The sequence below is a fragment of the Ictidomys tridecemlineatus genome, chromosome 2 (genome assembly GCF_052094955.1).
Source record: "Ictidomys tridecemlineatus isolate mIctTri1 chromosome 2, mIctTri1.hap1, whole genome shotgun sequence".
NCBI classification, from domain to species: domain Eukaryota; kingdom Metazoa; phylum Chordata; class Mammalia; order Rodentia; family Sciuridae; genus Ictidomys; species Ictidomys tridecemlineatus.
In genome coordinates this window covers 45,414,919-45,441,014 of record NC_135478.1, presented here as the reverse complement: position 1 = coordinate 45,441,014, position 26,096 = coordinate 45,414,919, and the positions used below count along the sequence as shown (strand labels likewise).

At 40.9% G+C, this 26,096-nt stretch overlaps 1 protein-coding gene across 19 annotated transcripts in view; it reads right to left on the bottom strand.

Annotated features, from left to right (window-relative positions):
- The window catches only part of Erc2 (ELKS/RAB6-interacting/CAST family member 2), an 873,922-nt gene that overhangs the window by 171,475 nt on the left and 676,351 nt on the right, over positions 1-26,096 (bottom strand). For all 19 annotated transcript variants that reach the window (XR_013434457.1, XR_013434456.1, XM_078038390.1 and 16 more), the window contains one exon: positions 8,459-8,593. Coding sequence is in view for 17 of the 19 variants with exons in the window: in XM_078038390.1 (XP_077894516.1) it covers positions 8,459-8,593 (135 nt within the window). In the remaining 2 variants the exon portion in view is untranslated. The remainder of the gene's footprint in view (positions 1-8,458; positions 8,594-26,096) is intronic.

The following is a 26,096-nucleotide window of genomic DNA, read 5'->3' as shown; positions in this document are numbered from 1 at the left end:
ATCAATAATAGATGCCAAAAAATGTTAGAGTTCCAGTGATTCATAAGTAAGGTGATTTTTTTTAAGCAAAACTAACAGAATTTGTAAACAGTATATGGAGTGCATATTGAAAAGATATTTCCGAGTCCTTTTCCTCTGAGTGTTTCTTTATCTTTAGAGTGTTGCAAGTGCTTAGAGGGTGTAACTCAAACATTACCCTTATTAAATCAGTTCAAGAAAGTGTGTGGGGGGGGTGGCGATAGTATTTAGCAATATAAAATGGATTTCCCTGTTTCCCAGCATTTCAAGGTTGGCCACCCCCTTTCAATGGGGGAGCTGAAATGCTGCCTCTTAGACAAATGTGACTGGATTAAGGCAGCAAGTTGAAAAGAAATCAAGCTCCTATGTTGCCAAGAGGAGTTCCATCTATAAGCTGGGGAGTGCAGGCTGTCTGGAAACCCCTGTGGACTCCAAAGACACTGCAACAAATCTCTTAATGAAACCTTAATACTGCAAACAATGTGTAAAACTTAGACAAATCAGTTGAAGGGGGAAAATCTACTTTACCCAAAATAGAGTAAGGCTGAAATCTTTAATAGGCTCAAGCCTTCTTGATAGAAAAATCCTTTTCTAACCAAAGAATCTTGATTCATTAAGAAGCTCTGCCTTTCTCTCATACATGAAGACCCTACCCGCCAGGGTTTATCAAGTCATGCCCTCATGTGTTTACATGTAAAGAATAAACATCACACCCAGATTAAAGAGCTTTGGCAATAACGTGCTCATCTGCAAGGCAGCTTCCCTCGCTGCTGTGCGGCCTGGCCCCTCCTCTCCTGCAGCTGGTGATGGTTGGGTGAGCCTGTAACTGCTAGTAAGGAAGGAGGCAGTTAAATACCTCCCACAACAGCAGTTTAGACATTTGTCCCCATTTCCTTCTTACCTGTGGCCTCACAGAGGGTTATTCCAGAGCTTCTGCTCTTAAAAGCAAGCAAACAAATAAATTGCCACCTTATTTTCCCAGTGGTGAGAAATCACATAGGCCCTCTGGTTTACATTTCAGTGGCTTTGGCAATGTTTAGTAGTCTTTGGGGAATAATAAAAAAAAGGGGGGGGCATCTGTCCTATTTTTTTTTGTTTCTTATCCTTTTAAAAATAATGAAACTACTGAGTTTAAACACAGTATCTTCCAATCTACTTGTGACAAAAGTACTGGAAAAGAAGCAAGTAGCTCACAAGATTTATTTCCAAATGCATGAGAAAATATTATTGGCTTCTGTTCTGAGAGGACTGGCCCAGGAGGGGCAATGGTAGAAGTCTCTGAACCCTTCTCCCATTCAATAAATATCAGTACCAACAAGAAGTTTCTTCATGGGTTATTGAATTCAAAAGTTTCATCCCTACATGGAGCTAAAATGCAAGACTTCTTCCAACAAGTGGGCCATGAAATTAAATTTGCAATGCAAAAGAAGAAAGAAAAAAATCTATTCTCTCTTATTGAGGCAAGCTTTAGACATACTAGAGTTGATAGAAACTGATATTAAAAGCCTAAGATACATAACTTTTCTTATCAGGTTACTGTCATGGGGAACTAGAAATTTCTGGGTTTTGCTGTTCTTTATCTACATTTTGATAAGCTCTGACACACATGGCTAATTTTTTGCCTGTGTAAGAAATGTGAAAATATATTTACATGCATATATACACAAACACATGTATATAGGTATACATAATGTATATTCAGACACGCTCTTGGGAAGCTAGGGAGAGAAATTTCCAGTTAAACATGATCTTGAGAAATTCTTCCATATGTGGAAAAGTCCTCAGTTCATCTGACATATAGCAATATATACATATATACACACAGGACACTATGTATACATTTATCCCACATTCATTTAACCTCAAAACATAAAATAAATTCATTTTTTCCCTCCCTAAGCAAAAGCTAGAAATAACAACTCTACATATAGAATCCATCTTCTGGGGGCAATGGAGCAAGTTAAACCCCTCGTCTGTTTGTTACAATTCAAAGGGCTTCATTTTGGCTAATCTGCTGGTGAAAGTGCAAGGAAAGCAGGACATCAATCACAAACCCCTCCAGCACTGCAGAAAGAGGGCTGAGGGTGAGAGGGGAACTAAGGGTCTTGCACTGGCTTTCTGAGAAGCCCCAGGATCCAGGGAAGCACAAGCTGGGGACTGCTTCATTCTTGGGACTCTACCAACTTCTTATTGACTAATCACAAAATGCAGGACCCAAGGAGGAAGAAGAGCAAGAGGAGGAAAAATGTTGACAGGGTTTAGCAGACAGATCTGGAACCAGGAAACATGGGGCCTAGGGGCTTTTACCTGCCTCTAGCCATGATGTCAATGAGGACCTACTTGTAGGGATAGCTGGATATTTCCCTACCACATGAATGCTCTTTAAGACAATGTCTAATTCTACCTGAGAGCAGGTACCCAAGACTCAGGTATGTGCAGAATGGATGGACAGAGAGGAGAGGGCAAGAGGACAGGAAACCTGTTTTTACTTTCTGAGCTTACTGGACCTTACAGATCCAGTAGGAACAGCAGGGAGAGGATGTGTTTGGGGATCATTAATTTCATAACCAAGACAGTGAGCACTACATCCTCTGAAGCAGTTCATAGGATCACTCCTCAGCACTGGCCTGCATGTTAGAACCCAGGGTCCCTACACAGAAATAAAAAACAGATTTCTGTAATAATTGAGACTTGGGTCACTGAGATCATTTTATTGTATCTTGAAATACAATCTGTATATCTGTCCCATGACCCCAGTTTGAAAAGAAGGCTGAATCGGTTCTGAGTTCTTTAGTGACCAAGTCATTTGAAGGCTTACGACAAGAGTTCCAGACAGAATTCTATGGGATTTTTTAGCAGAAAGTGGAAGAAGATGTTCAGTGCTCCCAGATATATCAAGTGATACAAACTCACACCTCAATTGAGAGCCAGTGCATGCTGGGACCAAGAAGTAACCAGGAAGAACAGAGAAAAGGATCAATGATCACTATTTATCTTCAGACAGATTCTGGAAACTGCCAAGTAGAGTAGGTAATATTCAGATGTGTACAATCAATTTTCTATGACTAGATCAACAGAGCAGACCCCCTAAAATTAAGAATGCAAGATGGAAAACTCAGCTTCTGCCAGAGGACAGTGACTATCCAAAAATATTCCTGACACCCTGGGTGCCCTGGCCAAATGAAATGCCTTCTGTTTCGCTCTGGGATCTGGTTTGTTCCAGGCCCTTGTGTGTGCAGAGGCCCGTGAGTAAGTAAGCAAATAAATGTGGGTACTAGCAATTCACTGCCACTAGCCTCTTGTGACCCAGAGAGAGCAATTTCCTTCCCTTCCTGGGCCAGAATCCCTATTCACTGAAGACCTTACTCTGCTGATTCCATGGCGGTTAGGAGAGTTTTCAAGTAAGCCTCATTTTTATTGGCCAAGGGAGAGAAAGAATTCAGAGGAATAAATGGGGACATGTGAAATAGAGGGGGTAGGAAGAAAGGAATAAAGGCACAAAACAGAAAAATGGAAATAAAGACAACAACGGTTGGACCAACTGGAAAGAGAACTGATGAGATAACATTTTACTTCAACACTGGAAAGTCACAATAAGACAAAATTTAATATAATTCAGTGTGGAAAGGAAGAGCACATTTGCATTTTAGGAACAGTGAATGGGATTTGGTCATGCAACCTAAATATACATAGTTGCCCAGATATATCCATACCAATATCCAGAGAGGTCTGCCACCAACATCCCCACTCAAAGGCTGAAGCCCATGGAACCATTGATTTTTAGTTTTGTGTCTTAAGATCATTAATAATATTAAAGGTGACAAAATCCTGTGAGCTCCCCAACTCCAGTGAGTGGGCATTTTCATTCAATGAAGGAGGGGGAGAAAAGACAGAGGAGATTTCTCCTGGTCACCATTAGTGGCCAGATATACTCTAGTGGCATAGAATGCCACTTGGCACCAGCCTGTGGCAGATATTTTAACAAATATAAATGTATTTTGCATAAGAAAGCATGCAGGTCCTTAAAGACCCAACTCCCAATCCAATACCCATCACAGAAATGCAAACCTTAGATGTGAAAAGGACAGCTCAGCATTTTACTTTGGCTGTGGTGTGGCACTCACTTTCATGCTATGCCTTCTTATTAATGAGGCTGGTTCATATATGGGAGCCACTAGGAGAAGCTTACTAAAATATGACTTTTCCTGGGACAATAAAAATCATAAGATGCCTACAGAAAGGAATGTAGAAAGACTTGATATTATAGATATGACTAAAGGCAAGGAAGGATAGTATTTAAAAGAAATAATATATGATACTGATGATGAGAAGCATAGAGGCATTTAGGAGAAACTGAGTTTCCACTTGGTTTTGTACAATCAATCTTGGTTACCTCAACAAAAATCAGATCACTACTGTGTCTCCAGCAGGTTTCGTTCACGTTTTGACCTTTATTGTGTCATGGGAAATACTTGTTGTCTGCCCATGTGACTACTACTTTGTTTGAAGGAGTTCTTAAGTCTCTACAGGGATTTTGTCTACAGATATAACCTGTATATATTTAATGGCTGTGGCTCTCCTGGGGGGTCATAGGCCTTTGGCTATCAACTGTTCCTTTCTCAGGTAGGGAGTTAGACTGTGTGACTGCCACATTGTAGCACTAACTATTTTTATACTTTCTCCAAAATCCTCCCACACCCTCTTGAAATTCCTTTGCAATCCCTACGTGGTGTAGATTTATGACTATTGTTGATTTCCTGGGTTCTCATCCTTGAGGCCTCTTTTAGTTCAGGGTTCTTGATGAGATATCTCATTCTTAGGTATTATAGACTTTGAGAAAAGATCTCAGGAAATGAATGGAAGAGGGACTTTCATCTTCTCCTATACAAAGCGTAGGGCAAATTACCTAAAAACTCTACCTTCTGATGAAGAATGCTGCTGGATACTAGATATAGGTCGGTCTTATTTTAAACTAGGTAGTCTCTTTTCTTCTGATACTCTGAGAACACTATTTCTCCAAGCACAGATGTTATTAGAAAAGTGGGGAAAAATCAATGATCAAATAAGTCTGGGAAATGCTGGATTAAATAAAATTGGAGAGTTTTCCTTCTTATATGACTTTTTAGATCCTTTGATCTGCTAAATGCTTGAGGATGCTGAAAAACAGAGTTTAAATATGCAGCACTTTCCCAAAATACTTTGCCCACCTAATCTTTGTCTCAAGACTTCCCTCCTGGGACTAATGTTCTGAAAGTTACTTTGGAAAATGCTAGTCTAGACTTATAATACTTGGATTCAGTTCCTCTCAAGGAGAAATCAAAATCATAGTAAAGGAGAAAGGGACAGGGAAGAAATGGAAAAAGAATATAATTTTGCAAGTGCCTGGCAATACTTGAATTTCCTAAGGAAAAATGAGTTTCTCTGGGCACATAGCAAAGTTTCTGACTGTTCATATTTCATCATTTTCATGTATTCTGATCTCTTAATAAAACTCAAGAGGCAACGTCAATATTTCATAACCCCTCTAGCAGAAGACACTGTGGCTCAAACCCTGGAGTTGCAGGAAGGTCAAGGCTGGAAGATTCATGGGAAGTGGGCCAGGAATCCCTGAAAAGATCTTTCCCTTTTAAGTGATCTCAGCTAACTTGGGTACATTAATTGAAACCCACCCAAATCAACCCATGATTAAGATTCTCATGCTGTCACAGGCTGACATAAGGTTGTTATTTTCTTTTAACAAAAAGTTACTACTCATACATATTAGTATATGTGACTTAACAATTACCTATAGGGCTTATAATCAATTGAGAAGGATTTTCTACTCTTTAATAACTGTTACCCTCTGGGACAGAACTTTATAATAACTGTTATTAAAGTTATTATAACAACTGTTACTAGGTCCCAAGTCTCAAGTATAGAGGAGGACATCATTTTCTAACTCTGGAACAACGTAATATAAAAGGGCATCTAGACCAAAAGATGTAGCCATTTCCATCACTGGAGTCAACCAAATACCCTACCAAGAGTTCCTTGTTTAACTCTCCTTCACTAATTGAAAGGGTATGGCAATAGAGCCTATAGCCTTCATGACTACAACTGAAAACAACAAAATTATCTTCCTGGTCAAGGGAGTTTCACCTTTACCATGAAAGCCACTGCAGAGTCAGTTCCTAAACCATAGGAGCCCTACGTAAGTTATAATTACCTTCAATCCATCTTGCTCTTATTGTCATGACCCAGAAAAGAACTGAACTAGATATTTGAGGACCTAGATTCTTGTCTCAAGACTGGATAGCAAACTCCCTGAAGGCAGTATCCTGTCCTGCTCATCATGCTTCTCTCCAGTCTCTGCATATTGGCTGGCACAGAATTTGTGCCCCAAATATACTTGAAAAAGCAAATAGCTAGAAGCAGGATTCTAGCATCTCACCCCCTTCCCAGGGCAAGGATTTCTCACCTGGAAAAGGGATGAGCCTGCCTCTCTATCCATGGGTTGCTGAGAGCATTCACTGAGGTGTTGAAGGGAAAGTGGAAGACGATCACTGTGTCCTCACAGCAGTAGTGTATCCAGAGTGTATCCAGACACTCTTCCAGGAATGCTAACACTTCAGAAGGGCTCCACCCTGAGCAATCATTTCTGCCCTATGGCAACCTCTACTATCTATGAACAAACATAAGACCCCCATCCCAGCAGATAAGATATTGTAGCCTGTGATTACAGGTCTCTGGAATAGCAGCAGAAGGCCACTTTCATAGGAAGTATCATTCGTGATGCAGGTACATTTGACCTGGCATCCAATTTCCAACATGACATATTAGGACATGTATCTCTATGATGAGACAAACCATCTGTTATCCTGTGTGACCACTTCTCTAATTTAGCTCCTAATGCTTTCTGCCTTTATTGTGCTCTCTGCTCCTGTCTCTCTGATGGAGAGGGGAAGCCTAGAGTGGCCTCCCGGCATGTGTGCTTAGAGGAATGGCTACCATAGGGTCTACAGGCTTCCCGCCGATAAAACCTCACACTGACATTTGATGGGAGAAGGTGAAGAGCAAAGAGCATGAGCCAAAGAGCTGGGACCAAGAACAAGAGTGAAGAGATCAAGTTATCAGAATGCCCGGTACACCCAGTAGGTGAATGTGGGAGGAGGTAATAGTGGTGAGAACTGATTAAATAAACACAAAACCAAATAAAAGTTCAGATACAAGATAATGACATACAGTTAATATGTCTCTACTTTCCAGATGTCCAAATCAAGATTCATTTTTGAGAGCAAAAAAAGATAAACTGGTGCCTAAATGTAGATGTCTTGTGAAAACACTTTCTGCAGCGGTGGGGGCTCTGAGGACAAATGCTTCAGCATACAAGGGTCTGGCCAAGCCCAGGGGATAGGAAGCCTCTTGGTCTGGCTGCCTCCCTGTGCAGCACTGAGGAGGGCTTCTAATGTTCTGCTCTATATAAATAGTGCCCCCTGGAGTTGTACTCCTGGCAAAACAACCTGGAAACTGAACCTTAACTTTTCTGGGATACCAGTGACAACAAGATGAAAACAGAATCATCTGGAAAAAGTTTTAGGAGCATAACAAGCCCCTCCTTCCTCCAACAATGAAGCCCCCTCTTCACACAGGTAACTGTACCAAGCCCTGTCCAAAGACATCCACACTTACTCAGAGGCTTCCATTCCTTTGCCCATTGCCCCGCCCCTACTGAAAGGTAGTGTAGAAAGTATACTGGGATCACCAAGCACAGTAAAGGAAGAAAAACTGCCTATACTGACTACATTATCCTGATAGTTTCATTAATTTTCTAATGTGCCTAAGATTCACCTTCAAGAGTTTTAATACCATACATTATAAATAGTTTTTATATTTGGTGAATGAGTGTGAATATAATGGAAAATTAGGTGATTTTTATTTTTGTCAATTGAGCTTTTCAGTGGCTTCCCTGAGTGAAGGGAGAAGATAGGGTTCAAATTAAATAAACCAGACTCAAAATGGATTTCTCTTCTTGTTGTTTTACCGCATCCTTAATTTGCATCACTAAAGAATTTACTAGGAAAGTGCTCAGCAAACTGCAGGCTTCTCTGGTGGCCAAGCTCCAGGAAACAAAGTGCTTTCTTTTAAAACTCCAAGAAAGAGAGACATTCCAAAGTAACCTGCCATGAGATACCAGCAATAGACTCTTAACTCTATAAAAGAAGAAAGGAGGAGAGGAAAGAAAACGCCTAGCACAAATGAGAAAAGACAAAACCTTAAAGAGGAAGGAGAAAGGAAAACATTTAGATTCCTTGAGTGATGGAAATAAATACCAAAGCTATTAGTTTCAGTTCAAAGAACGTATCACTTTATGCTGTTTATTATTTCTTGGGGATTATTTATTTTATCTTAAAATATCCAAAGGGTAAAAGGGGTCCTGGAGGTAAGCAGCAATGAAACTGACCTGGTCCGGAGAGGGCCTGTGATTGGAATGTTGCGACCTCCCAGGAGATCGATGGTGGTGGTGGTGGTGGTGGTGGTGGTAATGGTGATGGTCTTCATCGTAGTTGTCTGCCATCAGCTTCATTCTGTTCTGGGTCTGTGCAGAACAAAAACCAGGAAAGATTCCATCAGGAGCTAGAGGACCAGTCAAAGAGACTCAGGGCATAAGGATAGCACCTCTAGGACTCCCTTTGCTCTTAACCCAGAAGTTATCATTTCTAGTTAAATTAAAACTCAATAAAGAGAACCATGCCATTAAATTGGTGAAGGAGGCTTTTGTCACACCCTCAAAGTTACTATGATACATCTGCAGGTATCAAGGTACTTCCCCCTTGTGACTTAAAAGAGAAAAAAATGGACATATGCTAAGGCACTTGTTTCACATTATCAAGCAATGACAGAGAACCAGAGTAAGCTTGCAATTACAAAGTGCCAACACTCATCCTACACTCCAGAGCAAGCCAGAGAAGGAAGCCTTGATGGAAGAATGGAAAAGGGTGGATGGAGACACAGAGCTACAAACAATGGAGTCACAAGACAAGGCAGGGAAATCCACTCGAAAGCTGCCAAATGTGAAAATACAGATGGAGATGGTTTATTGCTATGATGACTTCTTGGGAAGGGCTCTCTTTGGACATTTTAACTGATATTATCCCTTGAGGGAATTGAGCAAAAGGTTCGAAGTCCATGCAAAAAGGGTTGAGCAGTTTAATTTACACCTCATGAAGTTTGTCACATGAGGCAAGTAGGTATCATAGTTAAACAACCCCCTGTCCCTTGACACTCATAGAATTATATTACTCTGTTAGGCAGGGCAAGAGATGGACCAGAGGGAAGTGACTTCACAGGGCCACAAAAATCTAGAAAAATTCTCAAGGACCATGGGGGGAAAAATAAGTGTTAAAATTACCCAGCCCAGAAAGTCAAGAAATCTGGAGACAGGTCTGCCTGACTCTGCTGATTGTGTTGCATCAAGAAAGTTATCTCAATGCATAAATCTAAATTTCCTTAAGACTAAAATGGGAGTAATCAGTCATCTCTCCTTCAGGTTGCTGTGAGGAGCAAGTGAGATGAAGGGCTTCGAGTGTCAGTCCAGTACCTGATACGTAATGAGCTAACAGTAAAAGCCAAATACCATTACTACCATTATTGCTGGTATTCTTGATTTCTGTATGAAATTTCTCCTTTCTGCATGCTGTTTGCTTTGCCTCTCCTCCCAGTACCTCCCCTGGACCCTTTTTTTCACCCTATGTGTTACTAACTCCTATCATCTTCTCTAGGAATCTTTTTCTTTTTTGGTGCTGGTGATTGAACTAACGTAGGGCTTCACACATGCTAAGCACCTGCTCTACCACTGAGCCACACTCCAGCCCCTGAAGGAGGCTTCTCTTTCCCCCACCCTTTACGCTGGGTGGCACGTGCTTCCTGCTTACCATGGCTCTCTGACCATGGATTTATCTGTCCATCTGCTGTTAGACCTCAAGGCTGTTTCTTTCATCTGCGTCTCCCCACAATCTAGCACAGGGCCGTGCAGAGGCAGATATTCAATGCATGCTGCTATAATGAGTGACTGAAAGAATGGCTTTGAAGGATGCTGCCATCCTAGAGACAAACTGCACGTGTTGTGCAGGGGAGGTCATTGAGAGTTGAGGACACGGCATGAGTTTCCATAACCGTCCTGCTGGAGGCCCCAGATGAAAAGAAGCCATCAGTACCTTGAAAGAGCCAGAAGTCAGATGTTGGCAGGCTCGCCAACTGGTTGGAGTTTTATTATGTAATATGAATAATTCTCTGATAAATAAAGAGAACTCTGACCCTAACATGGAGCATTTTTACAGTATTTCCCCCTACAACCTAACTTACTCTCAAAACTTTCCTGGGAGGAATTATTAATTATTATCCTCATTTAGCAGCTAAAAAAGTAAGGCATAGGTTTTAGAGTAATTTTATCGCCATGGGACATGGAGATTTTCTGGGTCTTCCAATCTTCAGTCTGTAGGTTTTTTCCCATGCCTTGCTGCTAGCAGAACAGGCAAACAGCTTGACAGGTAGAAATAGCTTTTCCATAAATGATTTGGTTCTGTTAAGTTTTGGAAACACCTCACAACCCAATTCTACCTGCCAAAGGATGTCTCATGATTTATTTGTTCCATCTTTTAAAATGTGTACAATATTTGGAAGGTCCCAGAGTGAATATAAAAAAAAATGCATGTATATGATAAAAACAATAAAAATATAGGGAAAGATCCACTTAAAAATTAAATAAAAAATCCCAGGCAACCTTTGGCAGCTGATAGCATTTCCATCTTTTCCTTGTCCACTTAATGTGTCAGAAGACCCAATGGACAAGTTAGGCCTTGTGAGAAAGAGCAGGGCCATGGAGCTCTTGGGGACCAAGTGCCGAAGATTCCCTTCAGTCCTGCCGCCCTTGAACATGGGATTCTGAAGTTCAATGTTCACACCTAAAATTCCAGTTTTGTCATGGGAGAATGTACTTTTGAACTCACAAACTAATAAATCTGGAATTGCTTCTTCTAAATAAAATTGTGAGAGTCTGAAGGGAGCTGTGAGATCTGCGATGGTCAAGGAGGAAGGGACTAGCCCAGGCATGAATGATGGAGCCCAAATGAACAAATAATAACTCTGCTATTGTAAACATTGTAATGTCCTTATCCTTTGGGGAAGCTCCTGTGATTTCATGAGATTATTTTCTTACCAGCAATAAGCCTAAAGTTCCCTACCTTTGAACTGTATCCCATAAAAGAATGCACAAGCTAAACAAGATGCTATATGCAGTCCTAAATGTGTCCGCTGAAACGAGGTGTTGGAGAGCAGGCATGTCATGGGATAAAGACTGTAAATGAATGATGTCATCTTTCCAATTTGGTGCTGAAATATAAATAAACCATGTTGTTCATGTGAATACCAGATCTGGGGGAAATGTACACAGAGCAATTGTGAACGGAAGAGGCTCCTTTTGATTAGTCTGGGCTGGGAGAGAAGAGTGTGAAACAGAGATGAAAAATGAGGGTTTGGTCTGATACTCTGGACCATTTTTTATTTATCTTGCTTGTAACACATCCCCTAAACTGTGACTGATTTCTTACAGGCTGGTTGCTAGTGTTCTTTCTCTCAAAACAATCTAACCAATCTGGCTCCATTAATTCAAATTGCAATTGGACCTCCTTTTGATTTTTTAAAAATTTTTTCCAATCTGTACTACCTATCTTCATCTCCACCCAATGATATTGGTTTCCTAGCATAGAGAGAATGATCCAGAAGGATAGGAAGTCACAAATAACACTCCCTAGTAGTCAATGGAAGAAAAACTGCAGAAAGTTTTAACAGAGATTAGAACGAAGATATTATCTATAGTTTGACCAGGTGACCCCAGATATAATGGGTCACATCTCTGAAGCCATCAGACTTACATGGGACTGGACAAAGCCTTAAGCACCAGATCTTCAGGAGTGTCCTCACTGAAAACCTAAGAAAACTAGTTGCAAGCTGTAGAGAGACAGTTTCCCACAGCATAGCCCCTGGACGGTAGGGACTCATTTAGCAATTCAAGAAAGTCCACTTTTGCCGGGTGTGGTGGCCACATGCCTATAATCCCAGTAGCTCAAGAGGCTGAGACAGGAGGATCATGAGATCAAAGCCAGCCTCAGCAATGGTGAGGCACTAAGCAACTCAGTAAGACCCTGTCTCTAAATAAAATACAAAATAGGGCTGCAGATGTGGCTCAGTGGTCACGTGCCCCTGAGTTCAATCCCCTGCACAAAAAAGAAAAGAAAAAAAGAAAGCCTACTTTTTCCTTCTTCAGTATCCACCAACCTGCTAACTTGATGCTTTTGCCTTTGGTTATCTCATTTAATCCGGTTTCATTCTCTGTTTCCTCATTCTTCCAGGCACAGGTTTGTGTCTCCAGGGTCTTGACCTCCTAAGGATGCTCCTGCTGCACTCTTGCCTCCCTTCAGATGTGAATGTTTTGCAGCCAGAGTAACATCACATTCTGTGCATTTGGCTCTGCAGAGGCTCCCTGCTGTCCTCAGGAAAAGAGCCCTGTTCCCCAAGTGCTTACAAGTCTCTGGCAGGTGACTGCTATTTCCCTCTCCAGCCCCACCTCTCTCTCTCCTTCCTCCTTCCAGCCTTGAGACAAGTCTGTTCTGCTGTGCCCTTCATCCTCTAGTCCTTAAACCTAAGTTAGACTCATTAGTTCTTCAGGTCTTAGTGTCAACATCATGACCTCTACACACACCTTCCCTGAGCCTACCTCGTGAGGGCTTATGTGATCTTCCATTGCTTCCTAGGGAATCCTTTACCACACCCTCCCCCCCCCACCACCCTTTGCCTTACAGTGCTTACCTCTGAGAATGGTAAACAATTGCATATTTGCTTGGATTTCTCCACCACCAGGCTGAAAGTCTCTCAAGGGGAGCACTATGCCTGGATTTCCCTTGTACTTGCCACCTGGGGCAGAGCCTGGTGCAAAAGCAGTAAGGAAATGTGTGTCTCAGCAGTGCATGCAGGTAGGAAAAGAAGGAATGCAGAGGGCACCGGTGACTTTGGAATAGAGAGGGAAAACCATACAATGAGAGTCTGTGATGAACCAGTTCAGTATTTAACTCTTGATGTGACAGTTTAACTTTTCCTGTTGGGTATGGTTTTGGTGGCTGTTCTTGGGAGTGGCGAGAGCAGGGTGAAATATGTAGGGCAAGCCAAACTCAGCTTCTTCAAGAAATATTCTATTCCTCAGTAAACTGGATCTGGCGACTTAGTCTTATACTTGCCCACTTGCTCACCTCATTAGGAATAAGGGGAACTGGTGTGCTCTTGGTGCATTTTCATACTATCCCCAGCCTTTGGAAGAGCAGGGGACTTTGGAAGGCTTTTGTTAGGTGCCAAAAGTCAACCATGGAAAACAGAAACTTTATCCATTAACTAAAATTCCTGATAGACAACATCTGTGAAAAGGTGCCAGAGACTGCATCTCTTTTGACATTTCTGAAGACTTTATCCAAGGAGCTCTTGAAACTAAATGAAAATCCTTGATTGACTAGTAATTGGCTCAATAGATTAAGGGCAATATGTAGCTATAAAAGTGTGATATTAAAACGGCCTTTAAAATATTTTAGCAAGGTGGCAATAAGAAACTATGCTTTGATAAGTCATCTGGATCAAGTGAACAATAAAATCTTCATGAATATGGTTTAAATAAGAAAAAAAAGATGTACAATAAGATTTGCTGCCACGGGATATGAAGATAATACTATACAATAGCAACTACACTACTATCAAAGTTTTATTCTCCTTCTTTTCCACCAGGGACATACAAACATTCCAGGACTCCTCTACTTGTCTTGCTTCTGCCTAATCAGAGCAAGGTAAGCAGTTCTCATCTGCAAGTAAAAGATGGAAAGCCTGACAAGAAAGAGGAGAGGTATTTTCTGAGCATCCAGTAAGTTCCCATGGCAATGAATCATAATCAGGTAGACTGTGGGTTCCAACGCTCAAGTCATGACTGGAAGACAAAATGAAGCAAGAGGATGAAACACATTTGACCTTTGGTTTTTTGGGATTAGCTTATTTCAGTTAGCATGATAGTCTCCAGTTCAATCCTTTTACTGGCAAATGCCAAAAGTTCATGCTTCTTTATGGATGAGTAATATTCCACAGTGTATATATACCATATTTTCTTTATCCACTCATCTATTGAAGGATACCTAGGTTGGTTCCATAGCTTGTCTATTGTGAACTGAGCTGCTATAAACATTGATGTGGCTGCATCACAGTAAGATGCTGATTTTAAGTCCTTTTGGTATATACTGAGGAATGGGATAAATAGGTCAAATGGTGTTCCATTCCAGATTTTCTGAGAAATTTCCATACTGTTTTCCAGAGTGGTTGTACCAATTTTCATGCCCATCATCAATGACTGTGTGAAGTATTCCATGTTTGTATAATATGTCAAAATATACTCTACTGTCATCTATATCTAAAAAGAACAAATAAGAAATTGATGTCTCTGACACTAAAAAAAAATTAAAAAGAAGAAGAAGAAGCTTTTAGAGGAATATGTTACCCTGGAAAATATATTGGAGGAATCAATGATGGAAAGGCTGTGGGCACGGACAGACATTCATTCAACACTTGTCAAACTACAACGACAAGAGTAACTATGCCAGGTGAAATGTTCAGCCAGCATGCTTTGGAGAGAACTGTTTTGATGAGCTCATAACTATTCAGTGAGTGAGTGGAGGAACAGGATACAATCTCAGGTTTCTGACTCCAGAGTCTGACAGTAGTGGTATGAAGAGTAAAGTCACAGGCCAGGTTCAGAGGACAAAGCAAAGATGAATAAGACATGAGGAATTAAAAGAGTGACTATAATACAATATGGGAAGAGAAATGGGAAAAAAATGGAATGTTTTAAATGGATGTCCAGGTAATATCTCTGCCAGCTGAGAGCAAATACATCAAATAAGGCTCCATGGGTACATGTCCCTTGCGCAAAGATTTGAAAGTTAGCCAAGATATAAGTACAAAGCAGAGTGGGGATGGAGAGACGCCACACCAAACTGGCCTTCTAACCACTCTGAATGGAAAAATAGGCCCATATCAGGACCTGGGAATGCAGGAAGTGGGATGTGTGTGTATGTGTGTTTGTGTGTGTTACTTTCTTTATTCCTTTATTAGATGTGGGAAGAGCAGAAGATGTGTTTGAGATGATCATTTGCCATCTTACTTCTTAGAATAACATATCAATATGGGGCATTTGGAGAGGAATTTAAAATACAGCCACTGCCATATGCTCACACATATCAAACTATGATGTCTCTGGGCAGACAGGTCAGGCTCTTGGCATCTATGATTTACAGATATCTACAATCCACTGCTACAGTGTTAGTCCCATCTTGAAAAAATGATCTATCTCTCCAACTCATTCAGCTTGCCTTTCCTTCCTGCCATCCATTAGCCTCAGAGCCTCCATCAGATGAGACTCTCCCACCCAACCCCTTAAGGTGCCTCCCTTAGTTGTTAGTTATGGATGGACAATTAGTAGGTCACTATGAGGGATTGGCTGCTGTTTTTATACCTACTCATTGAGTATCTTTATTTTTATAGATAAAGGCAGTGCTCCTCTCACATCCTCCTGGTCTACTTTGGAGGTCACCTGAAGCTTGGAAGTGTTACCTTCTTTCCACCTAAAGCCCCTGCTTCTCTCTCTCTGCCTGAGGTCTTCTTTGGCCACAGGTACAGACTTGGAACAGGGTCTATCACAAGTGCTGGGGAGCTCAGGCCCCTGGATTAACCCTTAATCTGTGAGGGAAGGAGGGATGGAGAAATAGCATCCTGGTTCCTGAGTGAAACAAGACTGTGCTACTGCCCCTAAGGCTCCCTTCCCTGGCCTTTTCTCCTTCCCTATCTCAATTCGCCATTTTCTCACTGTGCTTTGTGTAGTCACCTCCCAAATACACTTCCTGCATCGAATCCTTGTCTTGGGAACTTATTTGCAGGAATCCCATCTAAATCCCTTGTTGGGAGATTTAAAAAACTTTTGCATAGGACAAACATGCCTGTAACTTTCAGGCTCCTTTCCATAGAAACTCACTGAGATGCCTCATCGTCTAGGATGATAGCTAGCACATTCTCTGGAGAAGTAACATCTTCCTGGCACTAGTTCTGTCTTGACAAAAATTTCCTCTGAGACTCAGACTGAACTACTTTTCCATGAGCCTCAGTTTCTGTGTCTATCAAATGGGCAATTGAGGGAAGAATGTCTTCAGCTTGGATCAAATACCATATGGGGAGATGCTATTCTACTCTTCTTATTCCTGACTGAACATTTTGGGCAGCTTAATTTTTTTTTCTTTTCTTTATTTCTTTTTCTGCTAAAATTAGATTATTCTGTTAAATTGCTTCCTGCTGCCACCTCGGGAACCTAAGGAGTTCCTTCAAGGCTCATGGACAATGATTACAGCTGGAAGCCTCACCTTCCCTATTCTGCCACCAACCAGTGCAGCTCGAGGGGGCTAGGGATTATTTATATAGAGAGAGTTCTATAAACTCTGTTCTAATATGGAGGTTAGGTTCCTTGACAGTGGGCAGAAGGAAGACTGGCACTATGAGATGGAGCCACCTGTTAACATGGACCGTAACAACCAATGCTTACCCAGCCCCTGCTGGGTGCCCACAGAGCTCTGCTGTGCATTTAGTCAGTCACACCAACTCTACAATATAGACTGGAGTGGGGGACTGTACCCAAAATCTTTAATAGCTGCTGTGACAGGTGCAGAAACCTGTGAGAACAAAAAGCTACATGAAACATAGGTCCTGAATATCAGCCTGTTGGAGGCTGTTATCCCCACTATAGAGGCGAAGAAACTGGGGCTTTGAGGGACTAAGAAACCTGTCTGAACTCAATATCTGGTAGATTTGGGATTCTAACTTTAGCCTCCTATACAGTACTGAACCCTGCTGCTCAGATCCATGAGGACTGGCCCCTCCACAAGAAAAGCAAGATTGATTTGGAAATGGGCACTCTGAGCACTAATTCCAACCAGAGCTTTAAAAAGAAGCAGCTCACCTTTGATTTCAAAGTTCTCTGTGAAAAAGTTGAAATTCACATTACAAAATCTCAATGGAGCCTCAGAGGAGCCCATGTTGCTGACCAACCCTAATATAAATTCAAAAGTCATCATCTTCAATGCACACTAACTCTTCATGCTTCAACCAACACTACGGTTTGGGCTCTAGGCTAACACACTAGCAGCTGCAGACAACCCGGGAATTTCTAACATCCTGAGTACCTCTGCAGGTGGTGGAGGCCGAGGGAGGGGGAAGGCCCTAGAAGTTTCCCCCAGAAAGTTACTTAGTTAAGCACAGGTCTGTTTAATTAAGTAGTGGGCAGCACATGCTATACTTAGCTTTTAAACACTTGTAAAGTCCTCTTCATTCATTTATCTTACTTGTCACTGACAAGCTCCTCAAGGACTGTAACAGTATGCAGAGCATGAAGAGCCTGGGTAAACAACACATATTTTATGTGGAGTCTAAACTGTTTCAACTCAGAGAGTCAATAGAGGGTCTCAGAAAACCCTAGAATCTTCTCTAACCCTTGCATGGTTTGTTAGGAGTTCTTTTTAATAAAGCAGACTTGAAATTATAATTCTATTTTTTTTTAAATCAAAGTGTGTGTGTAGGGGACACAGAAAAAGTAAAACAGGGAAGAAAAGGGGAAAGAAAGGAAGTAGAGAATGAAGGAGAATGGAAAGATGGAAGGAAGGAAAGAGGGAGGGAGGAAAAAAGAAGAGAGGGAAAGAAGTGAGAGAGCAAGAAAGGACACATCAAGAGGGAAGGGGAAGGGAGAAAATAGAGAAAGCCATAAAAGGAGGGAGGAAAGAAAAAGAGAATGGTACCACAGATGCTGGATTCAGACTCTAAATCTGTGCTGAAAAAGGAGGTCAATATCTTCATTCAACACATAATTCAGCAAATATTTACTCATTATTCCTGGCTTGGGAAGAACTGGCATCACCAAATCACCTTCCTAACTAATGAATGGAAAAAGAAAACACCGCAGGGCCTGGCCTAACAGAACTAGCGAGCAGACGGTACACTGACAGTGTACATCACTCTTCTAGGAGCGCTTGAAGTTGAACAACCCAGGAAAGCACCAAGAGAGCCTTAGACAAGTCAGGGCTTCGTGCAGAAGTATCTATGGACCCTTGGAGGTCAGATGATTCACAGGAAAGAGATGGACTTTCCAATAGTTTTGTATTTATTTTAAAATATATTACAATACATCAAAGAGAAGCTTCATGGCTATTATGTCTTGGGACATGGACAAGGAGAAGGTGGTGTCCTCAAAATGACTGACACTTGAGAAGCAACAGAGAATGAATGGCAGACAGTAGAGACCAGACACGCAAAGCAGCCCAAACACATTCTAGGGACCGTTACAGGACAGAGGAACATTCTCCTACAGGGGCTTTGGTCTTTGCAGAAGTGGAAGCTAATGCCATCTGGGTTTCCTTCCAGTTCTGAAGCTCAGGTGAAGGGCATAAACCTAAGACCTCTCCTGCACCTCACAAGCTACAAAACAAAACCAATGACAGCAAAAGAAGGAGAGAAGAGATGGTGTGAGCATTGCAAAACACATGGTGGGGCTGCTGGTCATGCTGAGCACCACTCAAGCCCCAATCCCTGGGGCTAAGGAGACAAGGAGGAGAGGTCTGGCAGGGCCGAGAGGGCCTGGCAGCCAGAAGAGGGACAGGCATTTAGGAGAAACCGCTAGCGCCTGGGACAGGGAACAAATCCTTTTCCCCAGCTGTTCTGCTTGGGTAAGACAACTGGAGAAAATGTAAACACACTCATTAGTCGTTTTCTAATCAGTTGAAAAACAAATGGGGAGAGAGAAATGGCAGTGAGAGTCCCAAATTCCAAATCTCTGAAGCATTCCCTGGGGCATTTATCTTCTCTTTGGTTGCTGGCGCTGGCTGGCTCGCTGTGCTGTCCTCCCTTTCTGTTTGGATCGCAGCACCCTGACTGGCTTTATATGGCATACGCTGAACCTACCCTAAGAGGACTGATTTAGCTCTACATGGAAGGAGAGTCTGAGTCACATATTCCACTCAAGACAGGTCTCCACCCCCCACCCTGCAAGACACACAGACAGCTCATCATTTGCAGGTCTCCTCACAGGCTCCTCCCAGCTGACATCCTTCCAGCACTCGAAAATGGAAGCTCATCTGTAACCACCACTTCTTCTCTTGCCAGAACTTGTCCCTGAAGAAAGGCAAAGAGGAGCTTCTAGGTTTGGGAATCTCACAGAAATTCAATTGTCAGAAAGGATGGATTTCTACTTTCATCTAGAAACATCTAGTGTGTTGAGTTGTGTTGTTGTCCATGTTGTTCCCACCAACACATCAGATTGAATTCACAGAATGGGTACATTTTTAAAGGAATTTCAGTGATCTTTTAAAGACAGGATCAAAAAAGTCTGGCTTTTTAAGACACTGCCATTGACATAGCACAAGTAAAAAAAAAAACAAAAGCCCAAATCTATTTAAACTTGAATCTAAATAAAAACAGGTATTAAAGTACATATTGGTGTTTCTTCATAGCATTAGGAAAAGGTTACTGGAAAGCTGGACGGATCTCCTTGAAGATTCTTGAGAATTTTAGCAACTTTGTCAAAACTCCCCTACAAATGAGGAATCAGCAGAAGAATACAGATTCATAAAATGTTAGTGTTGCGCAACATCTTCAATCAATGATTCCAATTCACTGTTTTACAGAGGGGAGACTGAGGCCACTAGAGGGTGAAGGTTAGTCTTGACAGACCCAGCACTAAGCTCCAGAATCCTCCACTTCGGAAACTAGTCTCTATTCCTGTCTCTGGCCACCTTGCCACTGATTTCAATGTGTGGATGAGTCTACTATACCCATGACCTGGGTACCACAGATCCCCTCAGGCCACTGGTTTTGTGTGCCAAAGAACAGTGGTATTCATTTCCATTCTTGCAGTCTGAATAGCATCCAACACTTTACCATTTTGGTCTTCAGGGATATAGATAGTTAAGGAATTTTCCATTTTCTTTGAGATAGAAGCCTTAGTTCTGGAACAGAGCTACTGATTTAGCTTTATAATTTTCTTCTTTATTTATAACACCTGTAAGTTTTTTATTATAGAAATCATATGTGCTAGTTGTAAAAAATTAAACAGTACAGAAGACATTATTAAAAAGAAAACCATGCTGGGGGTGGTGGCACACCTGTAATCCCAGTGGCTCAGGAGGCTGTGGCAGTAGAATCACAAATTCAAAGACAGTCGCAGCAACTTAGCCAGAGCAACTTAGTCTGAGCAACTTAGTGAGAACCTGTCTCAAAAATAAAAAAATAAAAAGGGCTGGGGATATGGCTCAATGGTGAAGCACTACTAGGTACCAAAGAAAAACAAAAACAAAAACATATTCTGTTTTACCCTATCCTAATAGCCACTCCTGATATTAAGGTTTTTTTGGTCAATATTTCTAGAAAAATTTTATGCATAATGCAAGCACATACACACATGCACATTCTTCAAAAATAAAAGGTCCAATGTGTCTTCTCAGTCCTTAGTCGATGTGTTAGAGAGAGGCTCCATGAGGACAGGTATCTTTGTTTATTTTTTTCCAAAAGTGTATTCCAAGTACCTTAAGCTTTGCCTACCACAGAGTGGGCACAAATGACTATTTGTTGAATAAGTGAGTCAATTATGGATATTTGGGTCATTTCCAGTTTTTTCCTTTTTCAACAATGCTTCAAAGACTGCTTTTGCAAGGGGACAGCTTTGCTTGTCCTCATATGTTTGTTTTCAGCAAGAACAAATGCTTAAACATGTAATAGCTGTTTCTATAATGCGCTAAGAAAAAAGAGATTCAAGAGATATTCCTGGCATAGAACATAAACATTTTAAACTTTGAAAGATATCACCAAATCCCTTCAAAGCTGTTGACCAACATCCAGTCTGCACTTTTCTCCCTACACTGTACTTACATGAAATTTCTTCAAAACTTTGAATCTTCAAAAAGCCCAGAGACGAAAAATTGTATCCCATGCATATTTCCCTAATTATAATTTGAAACTGAGCATATTTTCATTCATTTAATGGCCACTACTACTTCATTATTTGTAAGCCTCATTTTAATGTCCTTTGCTCCACATTTCTTTTGGGTCATTTGGGAACTTGTTGTTTATTTATTGTGATAATAATTATTTATATTAAGGAAAATAGCTGGACAGGGAGGCAAATGCCTATAATCCCAGCAATTCAGGAGGATCACAAGCTCAAGGCAGGAGGATCACAAGTTCAAGGCCAGCCTCAGCAACTTAGCAAGACCCTCAACAACTTAGTAAGACACTGGCTAAAAATAAAAATTAGAAAAAAAAGAGGGAAATTAGTTGGGACTCATTTCAGGAAGAGATGAGCAGAAATAAAGGTGGGAAGAAGAAATATCAGAGGATATTATTGGGGTGGGTGTGTGCACAGACAGGTGTGATTTGAGAATGCTGGGAAAGCCTGATCTTTGGAGCACATTGGTATCTGCTGTGTTCACTTAAACAGGAAAGGGGGAGGTCTTTGCTAATTGACATGCAGAGAGGCACACAGAGTCAGCCCCCTTTCTTCTGTGCCACAGGATTGGCAGGTAGTGGTTGGTTACTGGTAGACCATTAGAAGGGGTCGGAGTGCTCCCTTAATGTGGTGCTTCACTTCTCTGCAAAATACTTTTTGGTTTTATCAAAGTCTAGGTCATCCATAGTAGAGAATTAGGCATGTAAATGCCAAGCATTATGCATACACTGGAAAACAGTCGAATTCAACTTTCTTTCCTTCATAATAGTCCTGGTGGATGGTTCCAGTCCTTGCCTCATACACTCCATCATAGAGATGGAGACTCAACACTTCATGAGACAATGGATTAAATAGCTTAAAGGGAATGCCTCCTGCCACACTCTCATATTCTGAGCTTTGTAGCTATAGTCACCTATAGTTACAAAGGTGCTCTTTGGCAGGGGCAGGGGGGGTGTGCATACATCTTCAGATATTTGAATACAGCTATGTCTCATCTCCAGCTGTGCTTAGCCTCATCATTCTTAGTCCTCTTGACTAGTCAAACCCACTTCTCTTGTCCCTTCTCTGTGCTCCATCATACATGAGGTCCCTACAAGATGTGACAGCTCCTCTTAGAGAATAATTCCTGAACAGAGTCTGAACCCAAGTCTTCATAGGTCCCCTTACATGTGCTCAAAACTATTTTAAAACTTCGATTCCACTGATTTTTAAGCATCTGCTGTGTGATGCTAAATATTCATATTTGCAATCGATTCCACTTCTATCCTGGTTGCTGGGTTCCCTGACAAACATTCATTCATATATACATAAGCACATCAGAATTTTAATTTTAAGTATAGACTCCATTCTTTTCTTTACTGGATATTTTATTTAGATTTATCCTAATTAAATTTGGGTCTCTAGTTCCGTTCTGCTGAGATGTTTCCCAATTTTGATTATGTCTGCCACTGTTCCAGCTCCTTTCCCACTGTGAGGCATCCCACTTTCAGAAAGTCTGTTCTCAAAGGCTGTATGTAATTAGTTCCATGCATGTACTGGAAAGACACAGCCCAGCCCCTCTAGCAATCTCTCTCTAAAGATGACAGGAGTTCCTTAATTAATTTGCATAGGGTAGAGTGTTCAGTCAACTATAAATACATTCATTCAGTCCTTATGAGTTGGTCATGTCAAATATTAAATACCTATATGATATCTTGGTACCCCGTGACTATTCCTTCCCTTGACCTACCTTTCCATTCACCTTATCAAAAAACAAAGTGAGTTTAACATCACTTAGACAAATAAAATCTTCATAATAAAATCACTTGAAATAAAAATCTTAAATTTTATTTAAGATTTAAATTTTAAATGAAATTTTTACTTAAAATTGTTTTAAATAAAATCTTAAAGATATCTTCACTATTACCAATTTTATTCAAAGTTTTATAAATACTGATTTAATAATTTGCTTTGGAATATGGGTAAAATATTCATATCCTAAAGACCAATGATCTTTTCATGAGAAAAAAAGTTGGGCAGGTATACAAAATGAATATGAAAAGATGTCAATATAAAAAGATATCACTGGGACATTAATCACAGCATCAATTAATGAGAAGAGAAATGTCCACAGATCAGGATTTGATTTAACAAATTATTGAATATCATTATTCCTTACTGAAATACTCATAAGCCTTCTAAAGAATAATGTATATTTATATTTAACAGAAGGGAAGGACATCACACCATACAGGTGAATGGAAAGAAGAGTGGACTATAACATATTCATAAAAAACAATATATAAATGTCTACACATAAACATATTTTTGGGTTTCTCAGGCATTTATGAGAAAGGTCCAGAAAGAAAAAAATCATAAAATGTTCATGCTTATTGTTGGGTGCTTAGATTTCAGGTAGTTTATGTTCTTTCCTTTATTTTCTTCTATAGTATTTGAATATTCAATCAATGTAAGGAAATAGAAATGAAACAATAAAAGAGATTTCTCTGTGCCATGTATAAAAATGCTGATGTAGAAATTATTAGTAAACTTAGGAAGAAATGCAGTTTAAATTATTTAGTTCTGGAAAAGAGACTCCTGAGACTGAGGAGTTTGACTTCAGGTGACTGAGACTACTGTTGTCTTCTATTTCAGTGAAGTAGACAGTCCAGGATTAAATGGAGCCACATGACTTACAGCTTTTCCCCTTTCAGCCAGATATTTTTGAATTCTGATTTCTCTTAGCAACCAGCATTATCCATCTCCCTCTAGTTTAGCAAAAAGTAACAGGGCTCAGTTAACAAACCTGGCCCCTTTCAAACACTGAAGAATGCTTTATTTCACAGCTACAATCAGAGGCTGTGGCTGTGCACAAACAGCTGGATAGAGAGGAAGAGCTCCCAAGTCCCTGTCCAGCTCTGAACCAAGGCACTAGTGCCAAATTCAAATCCTCCTCCAAGTGCCCAGGGGATCTCAGCTGGAACAAGTCACTTTCCATCTGAATTTAGCATCATAGGCCAAAGCCTGGGAGTATCTCACTGCTGGGTCTTTTCAAGCTGAGAGAGTTAATAGTATGCTCCAAGTTCAGGAAATATCTTGCCATAATACAGCAATGCAGTAATGTATACGCTAAAGTCATGCAAAATACATTCCTCTCATTCCCATTCACTGAACTGGGCAATTATTTAGGAGTTTGGATATTAAGGACCCAGACATAAAAGAGTTGGTTAAAAAAACTAATTATAGCTCAGAAGCAGCATGTGTTTGGGGACACTTCCCCTACAAAACAAACAAAAGAGGAGCATCCTAAAATAAAAATCAAATGATACATTGTTCCCCCTACTGCCACCATTTTGGGAAATAACCCACTAAAAGAATAATGCACCATCATGATCATTCAGAAAGAGGCATGAATTGGAATCTGGTATCAAATTAGATCTTTAGTTCTGGAATTTTAAGGTTAATAACCCAAGGATCTCGACTCTTAAGCTTTATAAGACACTTTACTTGAAATTAGTTACATAGAAAAGACTTCAAATTTCCGGGTCTCATAAGTTGGATAATTAAAGGAGGCTGTTATTTTATTCTTGCATTTGATGGTGGGGGGTGGGGTGCATTAATGAAAGACCCAAACCATAACCAACTTAACTTCTGTTAAGTATGCAGAAAACAAGAACATGCCCCAGGAGGTGCCCAAGATTTATCAAACACAAGGCAAGCACTCATGAACAAAAATGACCCAGCCATCTAGCCTCGGGAGACATTTTAACATTAATTGAAAATTCTGGTTCCAAGCTTGCTTCGTGTTGACAGTTTTCAAATCACACTTGCTTAGGAAAACATAGTGACTCCCTATTGTCTTGAGTATCAGATAGAAACGGTTTAGTCACTGGGCAAGGCCAACCTCTCTCCCCCTTTCCCCCTGAACAATCCACCTCCTCCCAACTTCCTTCAAGAAACCCTCCCAAAGATGGTCTGTTTCTAATCTGAACACACACAGATTCATCTCTACCCTGGGGCTTCCCCGGGCCAGGAATGACACCTCCCTAGAAAACCAGACTCTCTACCCTCTACCACAATTGAGCTAAAAATGGACTCTTGTTAAGAAAATGTCCATAACTAGAAGTGTCCTGGGGACTAAAGAAAACCAAAAGCAGGGTCAGGAGGCTTGGACCAAATGGTCAAAGTTAAGTCATTTAACAGCTGTGTAACTACCAGCAAGTTATCCCACCTCTCTGATTCTGTGCAAATGATTCTTTGCAAAGGGCATCAGCAGGCTGCCAGACAGGAGGGTACTCTAGGTACTTGTGCTCAGTTTGTCGCTTCTGTTCCCCTTTTGTAGCCTTAGAACATCTGGAACAAGGCTCAGACTCTCTGTTCACTAAATTCTGATGACCAATTGTCTCCTTTTATGCATCATAACCATACCCTAAACTGACAGGCTTACTCCATCCACACCTTCACTCCTGGGACACAGTCCTGTACCAGCCCCTAGTATACCTCTTCTGGTCACAATTACAGCCAACAGCTACCCCAAATCTTGCCATTTATTTTGGCAGTACCTAAATCTGCAAGACTATATGTATAGAGACCAAGTATTTGGAGGACAGGAGTCTCCCTTTTGGGAGTTGCTGACCTGTTTCATTAGATCAATGCCTCCCAAATGCTGCTCTATCAACCAAATCCATTGGCTTTTTGGTGTCCCTCCTCTGAGATTCTGAATGAGTAGATCTGCAGAGTGGTCCTGGAGCTGGTACTTAGTGAAGAAGGGGAAAACAACCTACAGAGCAACTTTAGATTTTTAGGAACTGCTGCTGCAGGCAATGGAACTATTTTAAATACTAAGACTCATATACCTTGTTTTTGAGGATTTTGCCTTGAAATAGTCAGATATTGAAAGTTAACTGTGCCATTTTTATAATTCTTTCTTTTATTTCCTACTCTTATCTAATGGTATGGGAATGATATGAAGCATTTTAGAATTTCCAGCCTGGGAGTCACTGTG